The sequence below is a fragment of the Schistocerca americana genome, chromosome 3 (assembly GCF_021461395.2).
Source record: "Schistocerca americana isolate TAMUIC-IGC-003095 chromosome 3, iqSchAmer2.1, whole genome shotgun sequence".
In the NCBI taxonomy this organism is placed as follows: domain Eukaryota; kingdom Metazoa; phylum Arthropoda; class Insecta; order Orthoptera; family Acrididae; genus Schistocerca; species Schistocerca americana.
In genome coordinates, this window is record NC_060121.1 from 784,740,063 (window position 1) to 784,763,997 (window position 23,935).

Sequence of the window (23,935 nt, forward strand, 5' to 3'; positions counted from 1 at the left end):
TTTCACACGTGACAAAACCAAGTGTGACGGCAGAGAGGAACAACTTGCAATCATCACAGCCAAAGAATGGAGCACCGTGGAAGGAAAGGGAGAAGCCCCAGAGCATGTATGCAGATTAAGCCCAAGAGGCACAAAGAAGAAGATGCAGAATGAACCCGAGAGTGCCCGAGGAATGGGCAACCTGACAGGGTCTGAGAGACTGGCTGCCAGTTCGGCTACAGTGGGGCAAGCTGCAGTGACAGCTTTGGTGGTGGGATTGGCCACAGGGCTGGCGGTGGTGAAGATGGTGGCAGCAAAATGGGTGGCATTGATGCCGAGGCCAGTCACAGTAGGGCTGGTGGTGATCAGGCTGATGGCAGATGGATGAGCTTCAGCAATGACAGAGCTGGCCAAAATTGTGACAGCATTGACTGGGCCCACCAACAGGAGGGCTGGCAATGCAGGTAGTGCCTGCCACAGGTGGTGGTGGTGTGTAGAGAGGCATCCTGCATCTTTCTAAGTAAATACCAGGCTGATTATCACATCCTGCCTCAAATACGTCTCATACAAACACTCTGAAAAATGTTTTCACAGTTGAACTTGCAAAGTACATTTGACTCTTGATAATTTGACATTTGATAACATTCAACTCTCGGTAATATGAAATTTTTTTCTGGTTCCTTGAGGTAGGGGGGTTAGTTGTGTATTGGTCCTTTCAATAATTGGAAGTAATAGTAGTGAGGGCATCTCGCCAACACTTTCTAATTTTAAGACAGGAGTTCTGTATTCTTTATAATTTGAAGTCCCATATTTTTGTTATTCTCAGTACAGGCTCACACCACCTCTCATCTGTTTCTCCAACCTGCAGTGTGGGCAGGAAGTAACTAGATATTCAAATTGACACACAACTTTTATCTTTGCAGAATTACTTATTTGAAATTGAGACAGTACGTACTCTATTATATGCAAATATGATTGCATATGTCCATTACATTTCGATGTAGGCACCTAGGGCATCGACCAATCTCCTCCAATTACCTGGAATGGAATCCACAGCTCCCTGGAGGAAGTTGTATGGGATGTTGGTAAGAACATTTCGAATCCCTGCTTCCAATTTGTCCAGTGTGTGATATTTCATTCAGTACGCCCCCTCTTTTTCCCAGCTCTCTGAAGAAGGAAAAAAAAAGTTAAGAGTATTTGCTCTGGACTTCTTGCATGCCATTCATGAGGTCCATGTCTCCCCAGGTGATGTCCTGGGAACTTATCATCTGACAAGCTCTACATGACATTTGAAAATTGAGACAGTGTGCCATCTTGCATGAAGATAATGTCATCAGTATTTTCCCATCCAGATAGCATGGGGCAAACATAATCCTGAAGAATTTGAAGGTAGCAATCCATGTTCATTGTGTCATACATGAGATATGGGCTGATGAAATTTTCAGCTGTTATTCCACACCACTCGATCAGTTTTGGACAAGAATGCATCTTCTCCACAGTAACTCCAGGATCCTGGCAATTGTGCTGATTGACAAAACTTCCTACATGGAATACGGCCTCACCGCTTCGGAGGATGTTGTGAAACAGTTTAGGCCAATCCTCCATGCTCCATTCTGCAATCACTGTTTTATGGTGTCAAGTCTGCACATAACGGGGTGTCCTTGATTGAAAGTTTAATTATATTTGAATACCTGTTGCATAGCGTGCCTTGTGAGTCCTTTCTCACGAACTACCTGGCATGTTGATTTCCATAGGCTACGACTGAACATGTTCTGCACAATTGCCACATTCTCGGGACATGGAGACATGGATGGATGACCTGTTTTGCTGCATCCTTTACCAAACCTGTGGTCATCAGCTTCATGTGACCGTTCTTTATTGTCTCCGGGCGAATTGTGGCATTCCCTCTCTTTACTGTATACCACCATGTTTGCATAAGAACGATCAAATTCCACACATTGTACCGTGAAGCAATCTGTGCTCATTCTCTTGTACCGTGAAGCAATCTGTGCTCATTCTCTGAGTGTACTGCCTGTCGTGGCCACCGTCTGTACTAACTGGCATGGAAAAATCACTATCCTGTTTACTGTTCTGTATGTCTGTGCTATTTCCAATATTATTCCATCAATATTAAAAAAGTAACAGCCATTTAATGATACCTAGTTACTTTCTGCCCACTCTTCTGCATTTTGCTTTCATACTGTTTTGTAGTCAATCCTTGTTTCTTGAAACTGTGAAGTGCCACAAGTGCTAGAAGGAACGAGTGACTTTCAGTTAATGAAGAAAGCTTGTTACTGATGCTGTGGAGAGTGTAATTTCGAAAAAGAATTTACAAAGCAGTTCGATATTTCAACATCTACATTCCACACAGATGAAAATTAACCTTTTTTAAATTTTTTATTTTTATTTATTTATTTATTTATTATTATTTTTTGAAATAAATGTCTTCCTGATCACTCCCTATCATTGAAAGGTTGACTGTCGTGGAGGAAAACTGAACAAGGACAGAACAACTGTCCTAGCTTGGATCATGGACAGATCTCAGAAACTGAATCCAATTACAGTAGGGAAATCAGTGAATCCATTCTATTTCAAGGTATTAATATTGCTCCCCACAACTTGTGACACACGAATAAAAAATTATGGATGATGACAGAATTGTTTAATGAATGACTGACCTCAGTTAACAATGATGTGAAAAGGCAGAATGCAAAATTTTACTGTTTGGACGTGAGCGTTGTATGTAACAGCCCATCATAAGTAATGTAAAACTGATTTTCTCCATTCAACATGACATCGACATTGGAAATATTAGAGTAGGGCATAATGCATTTTAAAACTCTCTACCATGGAAAAGTTGTTTCAATTGTGCTGGATAACACTAAAAGGTGAGAAGGCGAGTGTATCAGTTTTGAATTGTATAACCACTACTGATAAGGCCTGAAAAAATATCAGCCCTACTGCTCTTTATAACTACTTCTGAAAGTGGATTTTTAATTCAAAGAAGAAAAGCAGAACAGCCATCAGAGTCATGAGAATTAATGAACTGAATCCTTACATATTCAAATTTGTAACTTCTACTCTGCTGAGATGATTTACTCTGTAATGGTTTCATTCATGTTGATGATGACATCGGTGTACTTGGTGTTCTAACTGATGCTGAACTGTTGACCTGTCAGGATGCGGTCAAGGAAGATACTGAAGAATAACGACCAACTCCAGTTGCATTGAGTGAGGCAAGGTCGTCTGTCCACAACCCTCACAATGGTAATGATGATAATTTCTTCTCAGCCCTCACCACCATCGAAAAGTCGTTAAACGATGCTTGATGGTAGTTGCTCTCTCAAAAGAAAATTGTCAACTATTTTTCAGAATGACATGTAACATGTTTATTGGTAAGCTTCCCACATACAGGATGGCCTGGAAATGGTGCAACAAACTACGAGTGGTCGTAGAGGGTGTGTTGTGTAGCAAATAGAGGATAGGAACCTGTTTCTGGAACCATCATCCAACAATACTACAGAGCGTTGAAATAATGAGCGCTAGTGCCTGCCTCTAGGCCACCCTTTCAGCAGCAAATGTGACTTTGTATGCTGACAGCCCATAGGCGGAATACCTTGTAACGTTGCTTATTATTCATTGATCGCCACTGATTGCCAGGATTGCCAGTGGAGAAGGATTGCCAGGATCGCTAGTGGAGAAGATGGAGCTAGCTGCTGCATGCACAGCCGTATCTCCTAAGAGTGCGATGGTCAGTTGCTTCATTGGATGACAGTTTTAGAGATGGGTTTTAATCTGCACTTTATTTTTCTCCTGTATTTAGCGGGTTGCAGGAGAAAAATAAACTGCGGAGGGAAACCTGTGTCATAAAGTGTCATACAACAAGGCAACAGACACACACATCAATAGGAGACATACACATCAATAGGAGACATACACATCAATAGGAGACACACACATCAATAGGAGACACACACATCAATAGGAGACAGGATCTAGCTACTGTCCACTGTTGATCACGGCAATCAGTTGCAATCACTGAATAATCAATAACATCGCGAGATGTTCCTTCTACAGGCTGTCAATTTACAAAAGCACTTCTGTTGCCGAAGAGGAAGCCTAGCGGAGGGCACCGGTGTTTACAACTTCGACACGTCATTGGATGACATTTCCAATCATGGGTTCGTACCTGTGATTTGTTGAAGACAGTCTTGACAACCCTTTGAAGTATGTCACAACATTTCTGGGACACTCTGTATGCTGTGTACATATACCTTATGTGTGTGTGTATGCACATTGTTAAAATAAAGATGAATGTAGACATTATGTAATATGTATGTACTACACCTTACTTTCAGTCAGACTCTCATTTATTGGAGTTTCCTGTTGCCCTCTTAATTATGTGAACTCGCGGTAATTTGAAGTTTTTCGTTGGTACCTTGAGTCACAAATTCTCAGGAATCGACTGTACACCAAATGCAGGCAGAAAGTGTTCATGGATACCTTGATGAGAAGGGGGGTTAATTCTGCATGAAAGTTGGTCATATCAGTTCTGACCCAACATTGGCTGGATACAGAGCACCAAAAAGAAAGGATATGTCAATTCAGAGGAAAACAGCTGTTTATGTAGAATGTAGTTTATTCGTCTCATAACGTGCAGTTAAAAATCAAAGATTTTTGTACTGTAGACACATCAAATTACTTCTAAAAAAATAAGGTTATAATAATTAGCTTATTTAAGCAGGCATTTCTGAATTTTTAGACAGGAACGATTTAATGAGAACATATGTAACACTTGTGGTAATTTTGCAGCTTGCAATACAATTTATACAGTGTATTAACAATTTATTATACAATGCATAATCTGTATTGTTTCTTTTCTTTTCAAGTTGCCAAACTGTCCTGCATGAATTCTTCAGTTGAATAACAACATTTTTCCACTAGTGTATTAAATAACAATCCTTTTAGTGTGTCAAAGTCCATTTGTTAAATAACAGATTTTTGTTATTTTATTTATTGTAAATTTTTAATCCCTTTTACAATAGTGTTTGAGCATAAAGTTTTAAATTATGAGAGAGAAGTTTGAAGCTGTGTCTGTGACGAGTACTGTAATTGTGGTTGAATTGAAAATTTTCAAGCAAGTTTTTATTTTTATATATGAAAATAAAACTTTGTAGATGTACAGATACCACAGACTTCAAGAAGAATATAATAATTCCAATCCCAAAGAAAGCAGGTGTTGACAGATGTGAAAATTACCGAACTATCAGTTTAATAAGTCACAGCTGCAAAATACTAACGCGAATTCTTTACAGACGAATGGAAAAACTGGTAGAAGCGGACCTCGGGGAAGATCAGTTTGGATTCCGTAGAAATGTTGGAACACGTGAGGCAATGCTGACCCTACGACTTATCTTAGAAGCTAGATTAAGGAAGGGCAAACCTACGTTTCTAGCATTTGTAGACTTAGAGAAAGCTTTTGACAATGTTGACTGGAATACTCTTTCAAATTCTGAAGGTGGCAGGGGTAAAATACAGGGAGCGAAAGGCTATTTACAATTTGTACAGAAACCAGATGGCAGTTATATGAGTCGAGGGGCACCAAAGGGAAGCAGTAATTGGGAAAGGAGTGAGACAGGGTTGTAGCCTCTCCCCGATGTTATTCAATCTGTATATTGAGCAAGCAGTAAAAGAAACAAAAGAAAAATTTGGAGTAGGTATTAAAATTCATGGAGAAGTAAAAAGTTTGAGGTTCGCCGATGACATTGTAATTCTGTCAGAGACAGCAAAGGACTTGGAAGAGCAGTTGAACGGAATGAACAGTGTCTTGAAAGGAGGATATAAGATGAACATCAACAAAAGCAAAACGAGGATAATGGAATGTAGTCAAATTAAATCGGGTGATGCTGAGGGAATTATATCAGGAAATGAGACACTTAAAGTAGTAAAGGAGTTTTGCTATTTGGGGAGCAAAATAACTGATGATGGTCAAAGTAGAGAGGATATAAAATGTAGACTGGCAATGGCAAGGAAAGCGTTTCTGAAGAAGGGAAATTTGTTAACATCGAGTATAGATTTAAGTGTGAGGAAGTCGTTTCTGAAAGTATTTGTATGGAGTGTAGCCATGTATGGAAGTGAAACATGGACAATAACCAGTTTGGACAAGAAGAGAATAGAAGCTTTCGAAATGTGGTGCTACAGAAGAATGCTGAAGATAAGGTGGGTATATCATGTAACTAATGAGGAGGTATTGAATAGGATTGGGGAGAAGAGAAGTTTGTGGCACAACTTGACTAGAAGAAGGGATCGGTTTGTAGGACATGTTTTGAGGCATCAAGGGATCACAAATTTAGCATTGGAGGGCAGCGTGGAGGGTAAAAATCGTAGAGGGAGACCAAGAGATGAATACACTAAGCAGATTCAGAAGGATGTAGGTTGCAGTAAGTACTGGGAGATGAAGAAGCTTGCACAGGATAGAGTAGCATGGAGAGCTGCATCAAACCAGTCTCAGGACTGAAGACCACAACAACAACAACAGATGTACAGAGAAGGAATAGTTAGTATTTTTAATTTTTTATATAAGGATCGACATGATGATCTTTTTTGGTCTAAACACATGTTTCTTATGATTCTCTTTTGAGTGTAAGTAATCTTCGGCTGTTCGTAGAGTTTCCCAGAAAATTATTTGGTATATGAGTTGTAGCTTCAAAGCAGATGTGGTAGACTGTCTTCCTGGTGTCCATGAGTGTGGAGCAGATAAGACATTCATCGCATAAGCTAGACTGTTTGTTTGCTAAGAAGTCTGCATGTGTCTTCCAACTTATATTTTTGTCACAATTTAGACCTAGAAATTTCACATAACTTGCTTCAGTCATTTCCTGATCGCCGCACACTAATTTTATGGGAAATGCTGATGATGTTCTAGCACTGAACTGCATTAATTGTGATTTTTGTGACATTGAGTTTTAATCCATTTTGCTGAAACCATAATTCGAGGTTTCCCATTATATTCTCTACAGTATCATGATTTTTTATTTTCTATTTTTTTTTTTTTTTATTTTTTTTTTTTTTTTTTATTTTTTTTTTTTTTTTTACTGTCAGTTTCAATTAAAACCGAGGTGTTATCTGCGAATAAAATGGAGTGAACATCAATGCTTACAGATAAATAATTTTTGTACAGCAGAAAAGATAAGGCCCTAAAATTGAGCCCTGTGGGACGCCTGCACAAATCTTTTTCCAGCCCGAGAATGATTTTTTTCCTTTTGGGTTTAGAATAACACTCTGTTTTATTTCTGACAAATAAGACTTTAACCACTGTAATGCCCTGTCCATAATCCCATATCTCTCTAGCTTGTGAAGAAGTAGTAAGCGATTGAGAGTCAAAAGCTTTGGTCAAATCACAAAAAATACCTGTGACCCTTTTACCCATGTCTAAAGCGGAGACCTGCGTGGGGTAGCCGTGCAGTCTACAGCTCCTTGCCATGGTTTGTGCGGCTTCCACCCTTGGAGGTTCGAGTCCTCTCTTGGGCATGGGTGTGTGTGTGTATGTTGTCCTTAGCGTAAGTTTAAGATAGATTAAATAGTGTGTAAGCCTAGGAACCGATGGCCTCAGCAGTTAGGTCCCATAAAACTTACCACAGAATTGCAATTTCAAAATCAGAGCTTATCTTTACAGTGAATTCCCTGATAACATTTATTATAAATTTCCTCTTTTGAAATCCAAATTAATTTTTAACTATAACATTATTCTCTATAAGAAAGTTTTCAAGATGTTTTACAAAGATCCTTTCTATCACCTTAGCAAAAACTGGCAGCAGGGAAATAGGGCACTAATTTCCCATGTCATCTGGTGAGCCTTTCTTGAACAGTGATCTTATTTCAGCATATTTTAACACATCCGGGAAATATCCTTCGTCAAATGAGTGATTAATAATTTTAGCCAATGGATGAGAAATAATGTTATAAACAATCTTGACTACAGTGGTTGGAATTTCATTCCGCCTGGCTGAATTCTTGTTTTTTAAAGACACTACAGCATCTTTTACATTTTTCTGGTAATTTTTGTGAATGTTTTGAGGCTTTCATTTTGTTTTATATTTACAAAGTTGACATCTACCTTGTCCTGTAACTTTGCACAGAACACATCACAGCTGACTGTATATTGACAAAACAGTAGAGTTATGCAGAATAAACATCACTGAGTCCAAATATTCTGGTAGAAATGATAAAAGTTGCTAATGACTCACTTTTTTACTGTAATTTTATGTATCTGATGATTATCAGTTTTCCTGTCTCATATCTGACAGCAACTTGTTACAGACTTTTGCACCAGATTATAAAACTTAATGGAAATTATTTCTTCTTCTTGTGTTGTAGCTATGAATTACTTGTTATTGACAACAAATACTATTTTACCATTAGGAATATACGCATTGACACATAATTGTAAGGATCCCTAGAACCCTTACGAGACCTGTTTAAGATATTTGGTTACGAATTTTATGCAATATTTGTACTGCATGCTTTTTGAAACCAAATGCATTTTTTACTTAGATTCAGTGCCTCAGAATATTATGCTATAGGAAAGTACTGACAATGGGAATCTGTTGTAGGTGACTCTCTGATACAGCTGAATCTTGGAACAATGAAAAAAAGGTGAAAATACAGGGACACCTATTTTGGGTTAGCCCGCAACACTCGACAGCTTTCAAGAAAATGACAGTCAGGCTTTCAATGTGACATAATCACTCCACTTGCGCCTTGTAAAACCAAGTGAGTTGGTAGCACAAAGGCTAAGAGTGCAGTTTTAAAATTTCATGCCCCATTTCAAATCCAATCTCATGTTTTGTTGCTCTTTTGTTGTTGCAGAAATGTCATATAAATATTTCTTGTGATATCGTAAATTACAATTTAATTGATGAGAAAACAAATAGCTATTTCAAATCTTATTGAAAGTAGATTGAATCATCTCAGATCTTATATAGTTAAATATAACTGAAAATTAAAAATATAACTAGTCTAGTATTTCAGTTTTTGGTGTATTTTACTTTTGTGCTTCAAGAGAACCAATTCATTCGTAAAAATATTAAAAATATAAAAATCTGGAGCACGATGGGGAATGTGCAAAGCCACACACACACCAGTCACATTTTTTGTGTAAATATCTCAAAATAATAGAGGGAAACATTCCACATGGGAAAAATATATATAAAAACAAAGATCCTGTAACTTATCAAATGAGAAAGCATTGGTATGTTGATAGAGACAATAAAAAACACACACACAAATTTCAAGCTTTCACAACCCAAGGTTGCTTCATCAGGAAAGAGGGAAGGAGAGGGAAAGACGAAAGGATGTGGATTTTAAGGGAGAGGGTAAGGAGTCATTCCAATCCCGGGCCCGGAAAGACTTACCTTAGGGGGAAAAAAGGACAGTTGTACACTCGCACGCGCACACGTATCCATCCGCACATATACAGACACAGGCAGACATATGCAAATGCAAAGAGGTTGGGCAGAGATCTCAGTCGAGGTGGAAGTACGGAGGCAAAGATGTTGTTGAATGACAGGTGAGGTACGAGTGGCGGCAACTTGAAATTAACTGAGGTTGAGGCCTGGTGGGTAACGGGAAGAGAGAATATATTGAAGGGCAACACCAACCTATCAAAACTCCGGAGGGGTGTGTGTGTGTGTGTGTGTGTGTGTGTGTGTGTGTGTTACACACACACAGGGTGGAGAAAAAATGTGTCATGAAATTTTAACCCTGGACAGCTGGTGCCAGCCAGTGGGAAACAAAGTTACTAATATTGTGTAGGTTGACAATGCACAATTTTTAAACTACGGAAACTTGATGCCATGCACTCCGATTGGTCGTGGGATTGCCCTGTTGCCAGATGCTCTGGACAACTCATGACTGCAAATGCTTTGCCTGCTGGCGATCATGATGTATCCATGCTCAGTGGCAGCACGCCAACCTTCCACTCTGGGGACCACTCTGCTGGGGTCCCGACACGCCCATAGTAGTTTCATGATGAGACGTACTGGGGGCAAACTCATCAACAGCTGTTAATTTGTGTACAGAAAGTCTTTTACAAATTGTGTCGGCCCTGAAAAGGGCCTTTTGTGTAGCTAGGACATTGTTTAGTTAAAGCAGGTGCTCGAACTGGCGACCCTCTGATACAACACAAGCTTGGTAACATCGAACGGTATTTTGCCGAACTCTTTCAAAGATTCCTATCATTGCCCTGATGTGATTGGCGGCATGTTGAATGCGATCCATTTATTCCTCTTTGTTTCTAGGTCTTTTGCATCTGGTTGGGTGAACTAGAACCTTGAAGAATCCCCACAGGAAAAAGTTTGGTGTGCAAGCAGGGTGTCTATGACCTGGGACAACCAGGAGATCCAGGAAAAACCCAGGAATTATTTCATCCGAGAGAAAACCTGGGAATTTTTTTGAATTCTGGGAATTTTTCATTGTTTTTGTTCTCAGTTAAATTTTTCTAATTTTGACTGTTAAGAACCAATACTCTAACAAAGGATATTACTGTATCCTGCTACTGCAGAATAATCCTGCAGCAATAAAACATGAACGAGAGAGAAAACAAAAATAAAACTTAAATTGCAAAGGAAATGTGCCATATACAACAACAAAACACAGTGCTCATACAAGCGTCTGCCAACAGCAAAGTGTGTCAAAGGCCTTAGAAAGACTATGCAATGCTTTGTAACAACAAATTGCCTCCGATGAGCATGACGTCACAACTGTTAACATTAGATTTGTTTTAGCAGTTACGAGTGGGATCATGCGCATGCGTGATTGAGTAGTATCTTCTTCCGCTTCTGGCTACAGAAACGTGGCTGTTGGCTGTATAAGCAGTCACAGCAAAAAAAAGGAGCTAGGTGCTACCGGGAAAAATTTTACTGGCGTGCCCAAACTGGCAGATTCATGCATGCGCAGCAGCCATGGATCTAGGAATGGGAGGGGGGGAAACTCATATTCTTGAGGAAAAAACCTTGTTTCACAAAGCACCTAGCATCCAACACAAGTTGGTCTATCGATTATTCGTATGACTTTGAAACGTGTCCCTGCCGGTTTTTTAACATTGTTGAACATATCCTAAGTTGATTTCTGGATGAATCATAAGTTGATTTGTGAATGTGTGCCTAGTGTACATGATGTCTCTGTCAGTGGAATCCTCGTCACATCTAGAAATAAACTTTCCTGCAGACAAAAGGCGTTATACGAGCTGAGCAGAGCATAGCCAAACGAAAGAAGGCCAACCACTGTCTATGTGGTTGATTCAGTTTGCGAATGATGAGCGTTGATTACCAGCGAAATCCATAGATTCAGACTGCCAGAGTGCGAATAAACAACTAACAGGAATACCAGGTAAGAATTATTATGTATTATCTTCTCGGTGTATCCAAGAAAATGAAATTTTGACAGAAAATTTTTGGCCATATCGCTATACTAGTAAGGGCCAGTTGTACAGTCTTCGGCTAGCAGCCACCTTAAGGTCTATTCTGGAAGTAGCGCAGAAAACACGTTGTACGAACATGTAACAATGCCTAACCAGAGAATAATTGTGGGATAACTGAACTGGTGATTCTGGCAGAGGTAGTGAAGTTAACCGGTGAATAAGCTTTGACATTGGCATGAATAGATACAGAATTAGTGATGAGAAGACTGTTTGTTAGAATGAGGAAGGAGAAGAAACGGGGACATCACTTAAATTATGGAAGAATATGATGATTCTAAATTTATATAAAAATTTTGCACTTCTACTTTCAATCTCGTGCTTGAGAAACTGGAGCTATTTACTAACTTAAAGCTTTCTGCTTGTAGTAGGCCTAATAGGCATTTGATATTGGTACTTTGTTAATTATATTCTGCCGTGTTATAAAAATGACCATTTGTGCCAAAACAATCTCGTATATTTGGCGTGTGTTACAATTGCTGCAGTTTTAGAAAGGCCTGTTTTGTTTTATCTTGCAGACAGTGACAAAATACACGTAATCAGGTTGAGAAACCACACCAGTCTTGGATCCTATTTGTATTAACAGCTTTCTCAGTATTAGACAACACATTTCGATTTTTCATGTAGCAAAACGTTCGACGAAGTTTGATGATGTAACAGATTCTTTCGCAGAAAGGAAAGCACGCCATGTAAAGCTATAGCAAGATTAGAGAGAAAAAAATTCTAGGAGCTAAGGATTGAAGAAATGTGTTCTGTCTTGCTTGTCTCTTATCTTTAATGGTTTTATATATCCTATACTTAATTTTATGTCACACAAAGCGGCAAGTTGTTAGCTAATTAGGGATAAAGAGTGCAAATTTTCTGAGGAGTTTTTTATTTTTATTTTTTATTTTTCCTTCAAAAAAAGAAAAAGGGGGGGGGGGCAGGATGTCAAATCAGCTGACTGGAAGCAGGAGAGGCACTATAGGGCATTTTAATTTCCGCTGTCCTGAATATAGTTTGATGGCATCCATTACAAAATATACACATTTCAATTCCACAGACCGAAATAGTGACGTGCGATAGAAGAATGTTGTGTGGAGAGGTGTGGCACTGCACTTTGGCTCACTTAAGATCAAATAACATGTCCTACAATTCCTCGGACTCATATGTTTTATGTATCAGACTCATCAGAAAGATGTGCACTACAAAATGAGCATATTTTTGAAAGTTCGATTTTTTTTAAAATTTCTGATGTCCTATCTCAAATGCTTGAGGGAAGCCACTATCTACTATTGCCCTGGTTCAGAAATATTGTAGATATGGGCTGATGTGCAGAGCAGCCTCAGTTATAATAGGGAAGCGGGTAGTCTCCATGTGACCTGTGTTTACATTTAGTGATTTTGCTGTTTCCTCTTTGTCCACTGTACTCACATCAAATGAAAACAAAATTGATTTCTGTGGCTGGGAACTATCATGTGAATTAAAATACATTCATGTAATTATGGAAGACTAAAATACATTATTAGTTACAGATTTGATTTTATTTCCACCTTTCTGACAGTCGAGCATTAATTGCCGTGCAGAACAATAAAGTTATTTTTATCGGTTTTCTTCTATTAATCTTCCCCCGCCCCATGAACCATGCACCTTGCCGTTGGTGGGGAGGCTTGCGTGCCTCAGCGATACAGATAGCCGTACCGTAGGTGCAACCACAACAGAGGGGTATCTGTTGAGAGGCCAGACAAACGCGTGGTTCCTGAAGAGGGGCAGCAGCCTTTTCAGTAGTTGCAGGGGCAACAGTCTGGATGATTGACTGATCTGGCCCTGTAACACTAACCAAAATGGCCCTGCTGTGCTGGTACTGCAACGGTTGAAAGCAAGGGGAAACTACAGCCGTAATTTTTCCCGAGGGCATGCAGCTTTACTGTATGGTTAATGATGATGGCGTCCTCTTGGGTAAAATATTCCAGAGGTAAAATAGTCCCCCGTTCGGATCTCCGGGCGGGAACTACTCAAGAGGACGTCGTTATCAGGAGAAAGAAAACTGGCATTCTACGGATCGGAGTGTGGAATGTCGGATCCCTTAATCGGGCAGGTAGGTTAGAAAATTTAAAAATGGTAATGGATAGGTTAAAATTATAGTGGGAATTAGTGAAGTTCGGTGTCAGGAGAAACAAGAGTTTTGGTCAGGGGAAAACGGGGTTATAAGTACAAAGTCAAATAGGGGTAATGCAGGAGTAGGTTTAATAATGAGTAAAAAAATAGGAATGCGGGTAAGCTACTACAAACAGCATAGTGAACACATTATTGTGGCCAAGATAGACACAAAGCCCACGCCTACTACAATACTACAAGTTTATTTGCCAACTAGCTCTGCAGATGAAGAAGAAATTGAAGAAATGTATGATGAAATAAAAGAAATTATTCAGATAGTAAAGGGAGACGAAAATTTAATAGTCATGGGTGACTGGAATTCGGTAGTAGGAAAAGTGAGAGAAGGAAATGTAGTAGGTGAATATGGTGGGGCTAAGAAATGAAAGAGGAAGCCGCCTGGTAGAATTTTGCACAGAGCACAACTTAATCATAGCTAACACTTGGTTCAAGAATCATAAAAGAAGGTGTTATACATGGAAGAAGCCTGGAGATACTGACAGATTTCAGATAGATTATACAGGGTGAGTCACCTAACATTACCGCTGGATGTATTTCGTAAACCACATCAAATACTGACGAATCGATTCCACAGACCGAACGTGAGGAGAGGGGCTAGTGTAATTGGTTGATACAAACCATAAAAAAATGCACGGAAGTAAGTTTTTTAACACAAACCTACATTTTTTAAAATGGAACCCCGTTAGTTTTGGTAACACATCTGAACATATAAACAAATACGTAATCAGTGCCATTTGTTGCATTGTGAAATGTTAATTACATCCGGAGATATTGTAACCTATAGTTGACGCTTGAGTACCACTCCTTCGCTGTTCGATCGTGTGTATCGGAGAGCACCGGATTACGTAGGGATCCAAAGGGAACGGTGATGGACGTTAGGTACAGAAGAGACTGGAACAGCACATTACGTCCACATGCTAACACCTTTTTATTGGTGTTTTTCACCGACGCACGTGTACATTACCATGAGGGGTGAGGTACACGTACACACGTGGTTTCCGTTTTCAATTACGGAGTGGAATAGAGTGTGTCCCGACATGTCAGGCCAATAGATGTTCAGTGTGGTGGCCATCATTTGCTGCACACAACTGCAATCTCTGGCGTAATGAATGTCGTACACGCCGCAGTACATCTGCTGTAATGTCGCCGCAGGCTGCTACAATACGTTGTTTCATATCCTCTGGGGTTGTAGGCACATCACCGTACACGTTCTCCTTTAACGTACCCCACAGAAAGAAGTCCAGAGGTGTAAGATCAGGAGAACAGGCTGGCCAATTTATACGTCCTCCACGTCCTATGAAACGCCCGTCGAACATCCTGTCAAGGGTCAGCCTAGTGTTAATTGCGGAATGTGCAGGTGCACCATCATGCTGATACCACATACGTCAACGCGTTTCCAGTGGGACATTTTCGAGCAACATTGGCAGATCATTCTGTAGAAACGCAATGTATGTTGCAGCTGTTTGGGCCCCTGCAATGAAGTGAGGACCAATGACGTGGTCGCCAATGATTCCGCACCATACATTTACAATCCACGGTCGCTGTCGCTCTACCTGTCTGAGTCAGCGAGGATTGTCCATGGACCAGTAATGCATGTTCCGTAGATTCACTGCCCCGTGGTTTGTGAAACCCGCTTCATCGGTAAACAGGTAGAACTGCAACGTATTCTCTGTTAATGCCCATTGAAAGAATTGCACTCAATGATTAAAGTCATCACCATGTAATTTCTGGTGTAGCGACACATGAAACGGGTGAAAGCGGTGACGATGCAGTATGCGCATGACACTACTTTGACTCAGTCCACCGGCTCTCGCAATGTCCCGTGTACTCATGTGTGGGTTCATGGCAACAGCAGCTAACACACCAACTGCACCCGCTTCTCCTGTGACGGGCCTGTTACGGACCCGTTTGCGTGCTACGACCATACCTGTTGCATACAGTTGGCGGTAGATGTTTTGCAATGTGCGGCACGTTGGATGCTCTCTGTCCGGGTACCGTTCTGCATACACCCTGCAGGCTTCAGTTGTATTTTGTCGACACTCGCCATAGATGAGTATCATCTCCGCCTTTTCAGAGTTCGAATACACCATGGTCACAGTTCCTACAACACTACACTATCGCCAGCTGCGGTGGTCTAGCGGTTCTAGGCGCTCAGTCCGGAACCACGCGACTGCTACGGTCGCAGGTTCGAATCCTGCCTCGGGCATGAATGTGTGTGATGTCCTTAGGTTAGTTAGGTTTACATAGTTCTAAGTCTAGGGGACTGATGACCACAGATGTTAAGTCCCATAGTGCTCAGAGCCATTTGAACTACACTGTCACAGACGTCTGGTAACATGGTGTACTACAGTTGGTCTGCGTGCGGAGACGAATGCAGAATAACAATAGCAGCAAGCGCTACATGCGGACACTGCGACAGCTAGACCAAACCACAACAGTGCACTATAGCCACACTCGTAAACACGGTCGTCATTGTAAACATCTCTCTGCAGATGCTGCTCGCCGACCGTGGCCCATGTTTGTTACAAGACGCAACTGAATGTCGGAGGTTTCAAGCGTCAACTTTAGGTTACAATATCTCCGGACGTAATTAACATTTTACAATGCAACAAACGGCACTGATTACGTATTTGTTTATATGTTCAGATGTGCTAACAAAACTAACGTGGTTCAGTTAAAAAAAACGTAAGTTTGTGTTCAAAAACATACTTCTGTGCATTTTTGTATGGTTTGTATTAAACAATTACACTAGCCCCTCTCCTCACGTTCGGTCTATGGAATCGATTCGTCAGTATTTGATGTGGTTTACGAAATATATCCAGCGGTAACGTTAGGTGACTCACCCTGTATAATGGTAAGACAGAGATTTAGGAACCAGGTTTTAAATTGTAAGACATTTCCAGGGGCAGATGTGGACTCTGACCACAATTTACTGGTTATGAACTGTAGATTAAAACTGAAGAAACTGCAAAAAGGTGGAAATTTAAGGAGATGGGACCTGCATAAACTGACTAAACCAGAGGTTGTACAGAGTTTCAGGGAGAGCGTAAAGGAGCAAATGGCAGGAATGGGGGAAAGAAATACAATAGAAGAAGAATGGGTAGCTTTGAGGGATGAAGTAGTGAAGGCAGCAGAGGATCAAGTAGGTAAAAAGACGAGGGCTAGTAGAAATCCTTGGGTAACAGAAGAAATATTGAATTTAATTGATGAAAGGAGAAAATATAAAAATGCAGTAAATGAAGCAGGCAAAAAGGAATACAAACGTCTCAAAAATGAGATCGACAGGAAGTGCAAAATGGCTAAGTAGGGATGGCTAGAGGACAAATGTAAGGATGTAGAGGCTTATCTCACTAGGGGTAAGATAGATACTGCCTACAGGAAAATTAAAGAGACCTTTGGAGAAAAGAGAACCACTTGTATGAATATCAAGAGCTCAGATGGAAACCCAGTTCTAAGCAAAGAAGGGAAAGCAGAAAGGTGGAAGGAGTGTATAGAGGGTCTATACAAGGGCGATGTACTTGAGGACAATATTACGGAAATGGAAGAGGATGTAGATGAAGATAAAATGGGAGATATGATACTGTGTGATGAGTTTGACAGAGCACTGAAAGACCCGAGTCGAAACAAGGCCCCGGGAGTAGATAACATTCCATTAGAACTACTGACGGCCTTGGGAGAGCCAGTCCTGACAAAACTCTGCCATCTGGTGAGCAAGATGTATGAGACACGCGAAATACCCTCAGACTTCAAGAAGAATATATTAATTCCAATCCCAAAGAAAGCACGTGCTGACAGATGTGAAAATTACTGATCTATCAGTTTAATAAGTCACGGATGCAAAATACTAACGCGAATTCTTTACAGACGAATGGAAAAACTGGTAGAAGCTGACCTTGGGGAAGATCAGTTTGGATTCCGTAGAAATATTGGAGCATGTGAGGCAATACTGACCCTACGGCTTATCTTAGAAGCTAGATTAAGGAAAGGCAAACCTACGTTTCTAGCATTTGTAGACTTAGAGAAAGCTTTTGACAATGTTGACTGGACTACTCTCTTTCAAATTCTGAAGGTGGCAGGGGTAAAATACAGGGAGTGAAAGGCTATTTACAATTTGTACAGAAACCAAATGGCAGTTATAAGAGTTGAGGGGCATGAAAGGGAAGCAGTGGTTGGGAAGGGAGTGAGACAGGGTTGTAGCCTCTCCCCGATGTTATTCTATCTGTATATTGAGCAAGCAGTGAAGGAAACAAAAGAAAAATTTGGAGTAGGTATTAAAATCCATGGAGAAGAAATAAAAACTTTGAGGTTCGCCGATGACATTGTAATTCTTTCAGAGACAGCAAAGGACTTGGAAGAGCAGTTGAACGGAATGGATAGTGTCTTGAAGCAAGGATATAAGATGATCATCAACAAAAGCAAAATGAGGATAATGGAATGTAGTCGAATTAAATCGGGTGATGTTGAGGGTATTAGATTAGGAAATGAGACAGTTAAAGTAGTAAAGGAGTTTTGCTATTTGGGGAGCAAAATAACTGATGATGGTCGAAGTAGAGAGGATATAAAATGTAGACTGGCAATGGCAAGGAAAGCGTTTCTGAAGAAAAGAAATTTGTTAACATTGAATATAGATTTAAGTGTCACGAAGTCGTTTCTGAAAGTATTTGTATGGAGTATAGCCATGTATGGAAGTGAAACATGGGCAATAAATAGTTTAGACAAGAAGAGAATAGAAGCTTTTGAAATGTGGTGCTACAGAAGAATGCTGAAGATTAGTTGGGTCGATCACGTAACTAATGAGGAGCTGTTGAATAGGATTGGGAAGAAGAGAAGTTTGTGGCACAACTTGACTAGAAGAAGGGATCGGTTGGTAGGACATGTTCTGAGGCATCAAGGGCACACCAATTTAGTATTGGAGGGCAGCATGGAGGGTAAAAATCGTAGAGGGAGACCAAGAGATGAATACACCAAGCAGATTCAGATGGATGTAGGTTGCAGTAGGTACTGGGAGATGAAGAAGCTTGCGCAGGATAGAGTAGCATGGAGAGCTGCATCAAACCAGTCTCAGGACTGAAGACGAAGACAACAACAACAACAACAACAACCTTTTCCGCTGAGGCAGTCAATATATTTGAAACGAAGTGTTCAATTCGACACTATTGGCTAGTTTCAACTGTTCGGTGCATTTCAAGTGTATGTTTTCATCTTCTAGCATGTATGGCATTATGCCATAACAAAGAACCAAACATGAGATAACAAAGTACTGGTACTCAACAAAATTTACATCCCGAAAACCACATTGAAGAGCTTAATATCAGCTCGAAGACTACTTCACTGGGAATCTGCAACTCATTTAAAAATCAGGTCTTTGATGACGAGCCATTTAGAAGAATTTAGAGCCCAGAAGATCACACATTTATGTCATTATTAAAATATTTACTGGCACATTTGTGCGATATATCCTAAAATGTAATACGCGCATAAAAGACCAACATTATATGTGAAAGCTTAGCTTCTCTTGCTGCATATTGGCCTTGGAGATGAATATTATATGTGAAAGCTTTTCTTTTCTTGTAGCAACATTATATATATATTAATTTAAACCATTAACTGTTCCTGTTCATGTGTTCACGCTATTTAACAGTGATGTTGCTATTGACAGACTACACCATGTGTCCGAAGCTCTGAATATCCGCTGTCATCAGCTGGCAAGATCAGGTGACATGAGCTATGACTGGCTTACAAATACGCATCGCAATCTCGATTTCAATGCTTCAGAAAGTAACATGCGGTGTTTGGTGGAATTCGAATTTATACTTTCGTAATAAGAAAATATGCAGCGTAGATGTTGCTGCACATCAAACATCTTTCCAAAAGATGTTTTTTTCCCCTGAGTTTCGTTTTCTAAAGTGCCAGGAAATTCTACACCCGTGCATAGAACCATAACCATTCAAAGGATTGATAAGTTACACAATTCCGAGAGAGAAAATATACTGTCAGTTAACAGGGAAAAACTATCTTTCCACCCAGGAGAAAGCGTATTTTTAACCGGGAAATCCGGGAATTTTTTTTTCCTTGTCCTTGTATACACCCTAGTAAGGTCTGGTGATTGCGTGGGCCATGTCCTAAGAGCACCTCTGCCAATTACCTGGACATCAAAGACTTCACGTAAATATCCGTGCAAAGCACGACTGTTACGTGCGGGCACCCCATCATGCTGCAACCACATGCGTAGCTGAATGTCCAGGGGAACATCTTCCAGCAGGCCGGGTAAAGTTTCTCGCAAAAAGTGAAGGTAATTTGCCCTGGTAAGTTGAGGAGGTAGACGGACCAGGGCAATCAGATGGTCATCCACAATGCCTGTCCAAATGTTGAGCAAAAATCATTCCTGGTATCTGTGAAAGTGAGGACTTCCCTTGCCCAGTGATGAACATTTCGAGTGTTGTAAAGGCCACTCCAATGGAAGGTGCACTCATCAGTAAACAAAACAATGGTGGGGAAGTCGGGATCTTGTGCAACACATCGCAGAAACCACTGGCAAAACCCTAGCTTGTGTGCATAGTCCGCCACAGGATTTAGGTCTTGGATAGGGTGGAAACTAAATGGATGGTGACGGTCATCCCTATAAACCTCACAGGCTAACCAATTGTAGTGCTTCAAGACTTTCTATGTAAATTCTAGAACCACTTAGCCTTCCTCCATCTCAAACACGTGATATTTTAAATGGAAGTGTGTGAGAGACGAATCTGACTTACTGCGCATTGCATGTTTGTGTGTGTAGGTCTAAAAACAGTCACAAGCAAATTGTGGAAGTGGTGGCTGAACGGGGGCTGACAAGTACCTGCTGCACGATACATAGAATGTCAGTGTATGTGTAGAGAAGAACAAGGAGTGTTTATGTATTATTCTGTGCTTTTAGTGACTGTGATGATTGTTAAGGACAAATGAAGAAATGACGTTAGACTTTCAAGTAATTCGTGTGATGGACTTGCTAGAATCAAGACATGTTCATAAATTATGTGGTTGTTAAACCGACGCTATTGTAAATGTATTTAATTGAGTCTAATGCGAGACGAATCGGTTGACTTGCAAACTTTCGAATATTTATGTGAGAAATGGTGAATTTGTTCTTTGTGGAAGTTGAAATATACCAAGACTAAACTAAAAGTATTTTGCGAGTATCCACTTATTTCATGAGTAGAGAGAGAGCGAGTTGGGTAAATTCCCTTAACCAGCTTTATTGTTCAGAGTAGTAGTTTTTGGAGATTGACATGGATGACAAAGCAGAGAGGAAGATTGGCTATGCATACCAAATAAGTCAACTGATATGAGAGCAGTGTGAAGTTGACGAATCAGCTCCACATCGATTCCTGTCGTCTAAAGCATTAGTGTGTGTGTGGTGACGAGTGGAAAAGACTCGAAAAAACAGGAATTTTGAGAAGAAATTGAAGAAGAAGAAGAAGAAGAAGATTGATGTGTTGCCATAGCAACCACATATAACAAGACGAGAACTGTTTCGTGTAATTGGATTAAATCCAAAAATCAAATGGAAATTTTTTTTGGATGCAACAAAATGGAAGACATACGGAAGTAATAACATTAAAAGAACGGAAAGAAGACCTCGACGTATTAGACTAAGAGGAGATACGACGAGAATAATTCAACTTAGAAGATCCAGTGGGGGGAGTATACAGCTCTCACACACATCACGGCAGTGCCAAAGCGGAAACAACATCTGACGCAACTGGCACCAGTTGCGATTCACTGGTGCTGACCCGCTTCCACAGCTGCCTGCCGACGTCGACACCAACGTCTGATGTCGCCGGCTTGCTGTTCAACAGTGCTGACTTGCCGTCACATCCGCTTGCCTACGTTACGAGAATTCTGTACGGGGTGAGCGCAAAATAGAACATAAGTACCTTAGCAAGAAGTGATAGAAACAGTAGAGTGACTTTTATTGGTGTAGTTATTATACATAGTTAATTCGTTAAATGATTACTAGATCTAAAGTTAATAGGAATATGGATAATACACAGAGAACTGGGGAAACTTCAGAACCAGCCATGGCTATGAAATTGAGTAAGGAAGGGATGTACACCCGACACATTTTTTGAAAAGATTCAACCATGCCTTGCCAAACCACTGGAAAGATTCTAAGAAATCTGAATTTGCTGTGGGGTACCTTTTAGGGGAAGCCTTAGAGTGGGGTACTGTAAATATCGAGAACTTTTTTCTTTGGGAGACTTCCAGAAGAAATTTAAGGAAAAATACTGGTCCGCTAGTGCGCCGGAAAAACTGATATTAGATTTGTGGGACCCGAAGTATTACAATAATACGTAGGGAACAATGAGAAAGTATTTCGACTGGAATTTAACATGAGCAAAGTACTTAGATAAGACAATGGAAGAAGACTGGTTAGTGAGAATATTAATAAGACGATTACCCATTTATGTGAAGAAAGATATATTGTGTAGTGGGTGGAAAACAGTAGAAGAGTTGTTGTCCTTTGTGGGTGCACTTTATGCCTTAAATAAAGACATGAGGCCAACTTAGCTTGAGTACACCACTGCAACAGAAATAATGGCAACAGTAATTATCATAAGAAGCATCCACCTTCAAATTTAGGTCCAGTAACTTCGCAGGAATTTGTGCCAAGTAATAATAGAACACAAAGTGGTAACATAGTACCCTGATTTGGTAACCAACCAGTGATTACTAATAATGAGGAAAACTTAGTGCGATCTGGATCCAGAGCTGGGGCCCAGGTTGTAGAGATACACTAGGAGGGCTGGTTCATAATAAGTATGTGAATTTCATGTACAAAATACCTAAGAAAGAGTGATTGTTACTGGAGGAACCAAGCTTGACTACCAATAATCCACAACCAATAGTAGCAGGAACTGTGGAGACTTCTGAAGTTAACATATTTATAGACTCAGGGAGTGAGGTGTCACTCATTTCTAGTGCGTTCTTTAACACATTACAGACTTAACATTTCTTACCACTGTTACCAGTAACTAGAATATACATAGTCGGTATAACTGGGACGAAAAGTAATATTGTGAAACACGAAACCCAAGTGAACTGCCACATTGGAAATATTCAATTTCGTCAAACACTGTTAATAGTAGAAAATATCAATAGGAATGTGTTATTTGGCTTAGATTGGTTATTAGAATTTAACATAATATTGAATTTTGAGGAAAATCTTTGTTTTGGTAAAGATGACAGTAGATGTTGGATACCATTTGTGACCGATAATTACATTGCAAAACAAACAACTGAGTGTCAATGTTTACGATTAACTGCTACAGCACGATTGTCACCAGAGATTGATAATGTAGAGCATGTATCGCATCAAGCTGACATACAAAAAAAAGTGAGTCAGTCTCTAATATTAACCAGTAAAAAAAAGATTTATATAAAATTCTAATGGAATATGAAGTAGTATTTTCCGATCGTCCAGGTAATATCAGCGATTACATATGTAAGTTTAAAATCGAAGATGACATTCCATTTTTCTGTAAGCCATATCCGGTACTGGTAAGTTTGAAAGAAGCAGTTAAGGAGGAAATTGACAAAATGACTGACAAGAATATAATAGAACGTAGTTCTAGTGTCATGAATAACCCTTTAGTAGTGGTAAGAAAGGTTACAGGAGGTGTGCGATTGGTGCTAGACCTGCGTACATTGAATAAGCACTTAGAGACAGAATGAGACATACCAATTAACATCGATGAATTATTATCCAAATTTGAAAAAGCAGGGATTTGTAGCATGATGGACCTGACGGTGGGATATTGGCAAATTAGGCTACATCCTGAATCGAAGAAGTATACAGCATTTCTGTTTGATGGTAAATCATATCATTTCAATGTATTACCGTTCTGGCTAAAAATCTCAGTATCTGTATTTATATGTGCTCTAGATGAGGCATTAGGAAGGGATTTAGACCAGATCCTGAGTGCATAAAAGCTACTAAAGAATGTCAACCCCTTAGAAACGTAAGACAGTTGAAGGGATTTGTAGGAATGGCTGGGTACTACAGACGGTATATACAAGGTCAAGAACTGAATGACGCAAGAATTTTACATTTAATAAGAAAGGGAATACTGTGGATTTGGGATCAAGAGGCAAATGTTGCGTTTGAAAATGTAAAAGCACTGGTAGAATCACCCATATTACATCATCCAAGTATGGGTGAGCCATTTAAAATTTCAACCGATGCATCTGATTATGGTATTGCAGCAGAATATCAAGGAGAGTGGGGTCTAGATAATGTAAATCATAGAGCCATAGCTTTTGCTAGCCGTAGTCTTAATAAACATG

General features: G+C 40.0%; 1 protein-coding gene across 3 annotated transcripts in view; it reads left to right on the plus strand.

The window, feature by feature from the left end:
- LOC124606646 (fidgetin-like protein 1) overlaps nucleotides 1-23,935 on the plus strand; it is a 196,238-nt gene that overhangs the window by 142,999 nt on the left and 29,304 nt on the right. The window contains exon 11 of one of the 3 annotated variants that reach the window (XM_047138646.1): nucleotides 8,592-8,848. The exons of the other annotated variants lie outside the window; for them this stretch is intronic. Coding sequence (XP_046994602.1) covers nucleotides 8,592-8,603 — 12 coding nt within the window. The 3' untranslated portion in view covers nucleotides 8,604-8,848. Of the gene's footprint in view, nucleotides 1-8,591; nucleotides 8,849-23,935 lie in introns of those variants that run through there. 3 annotated transcript variants of the gene reach the window in all.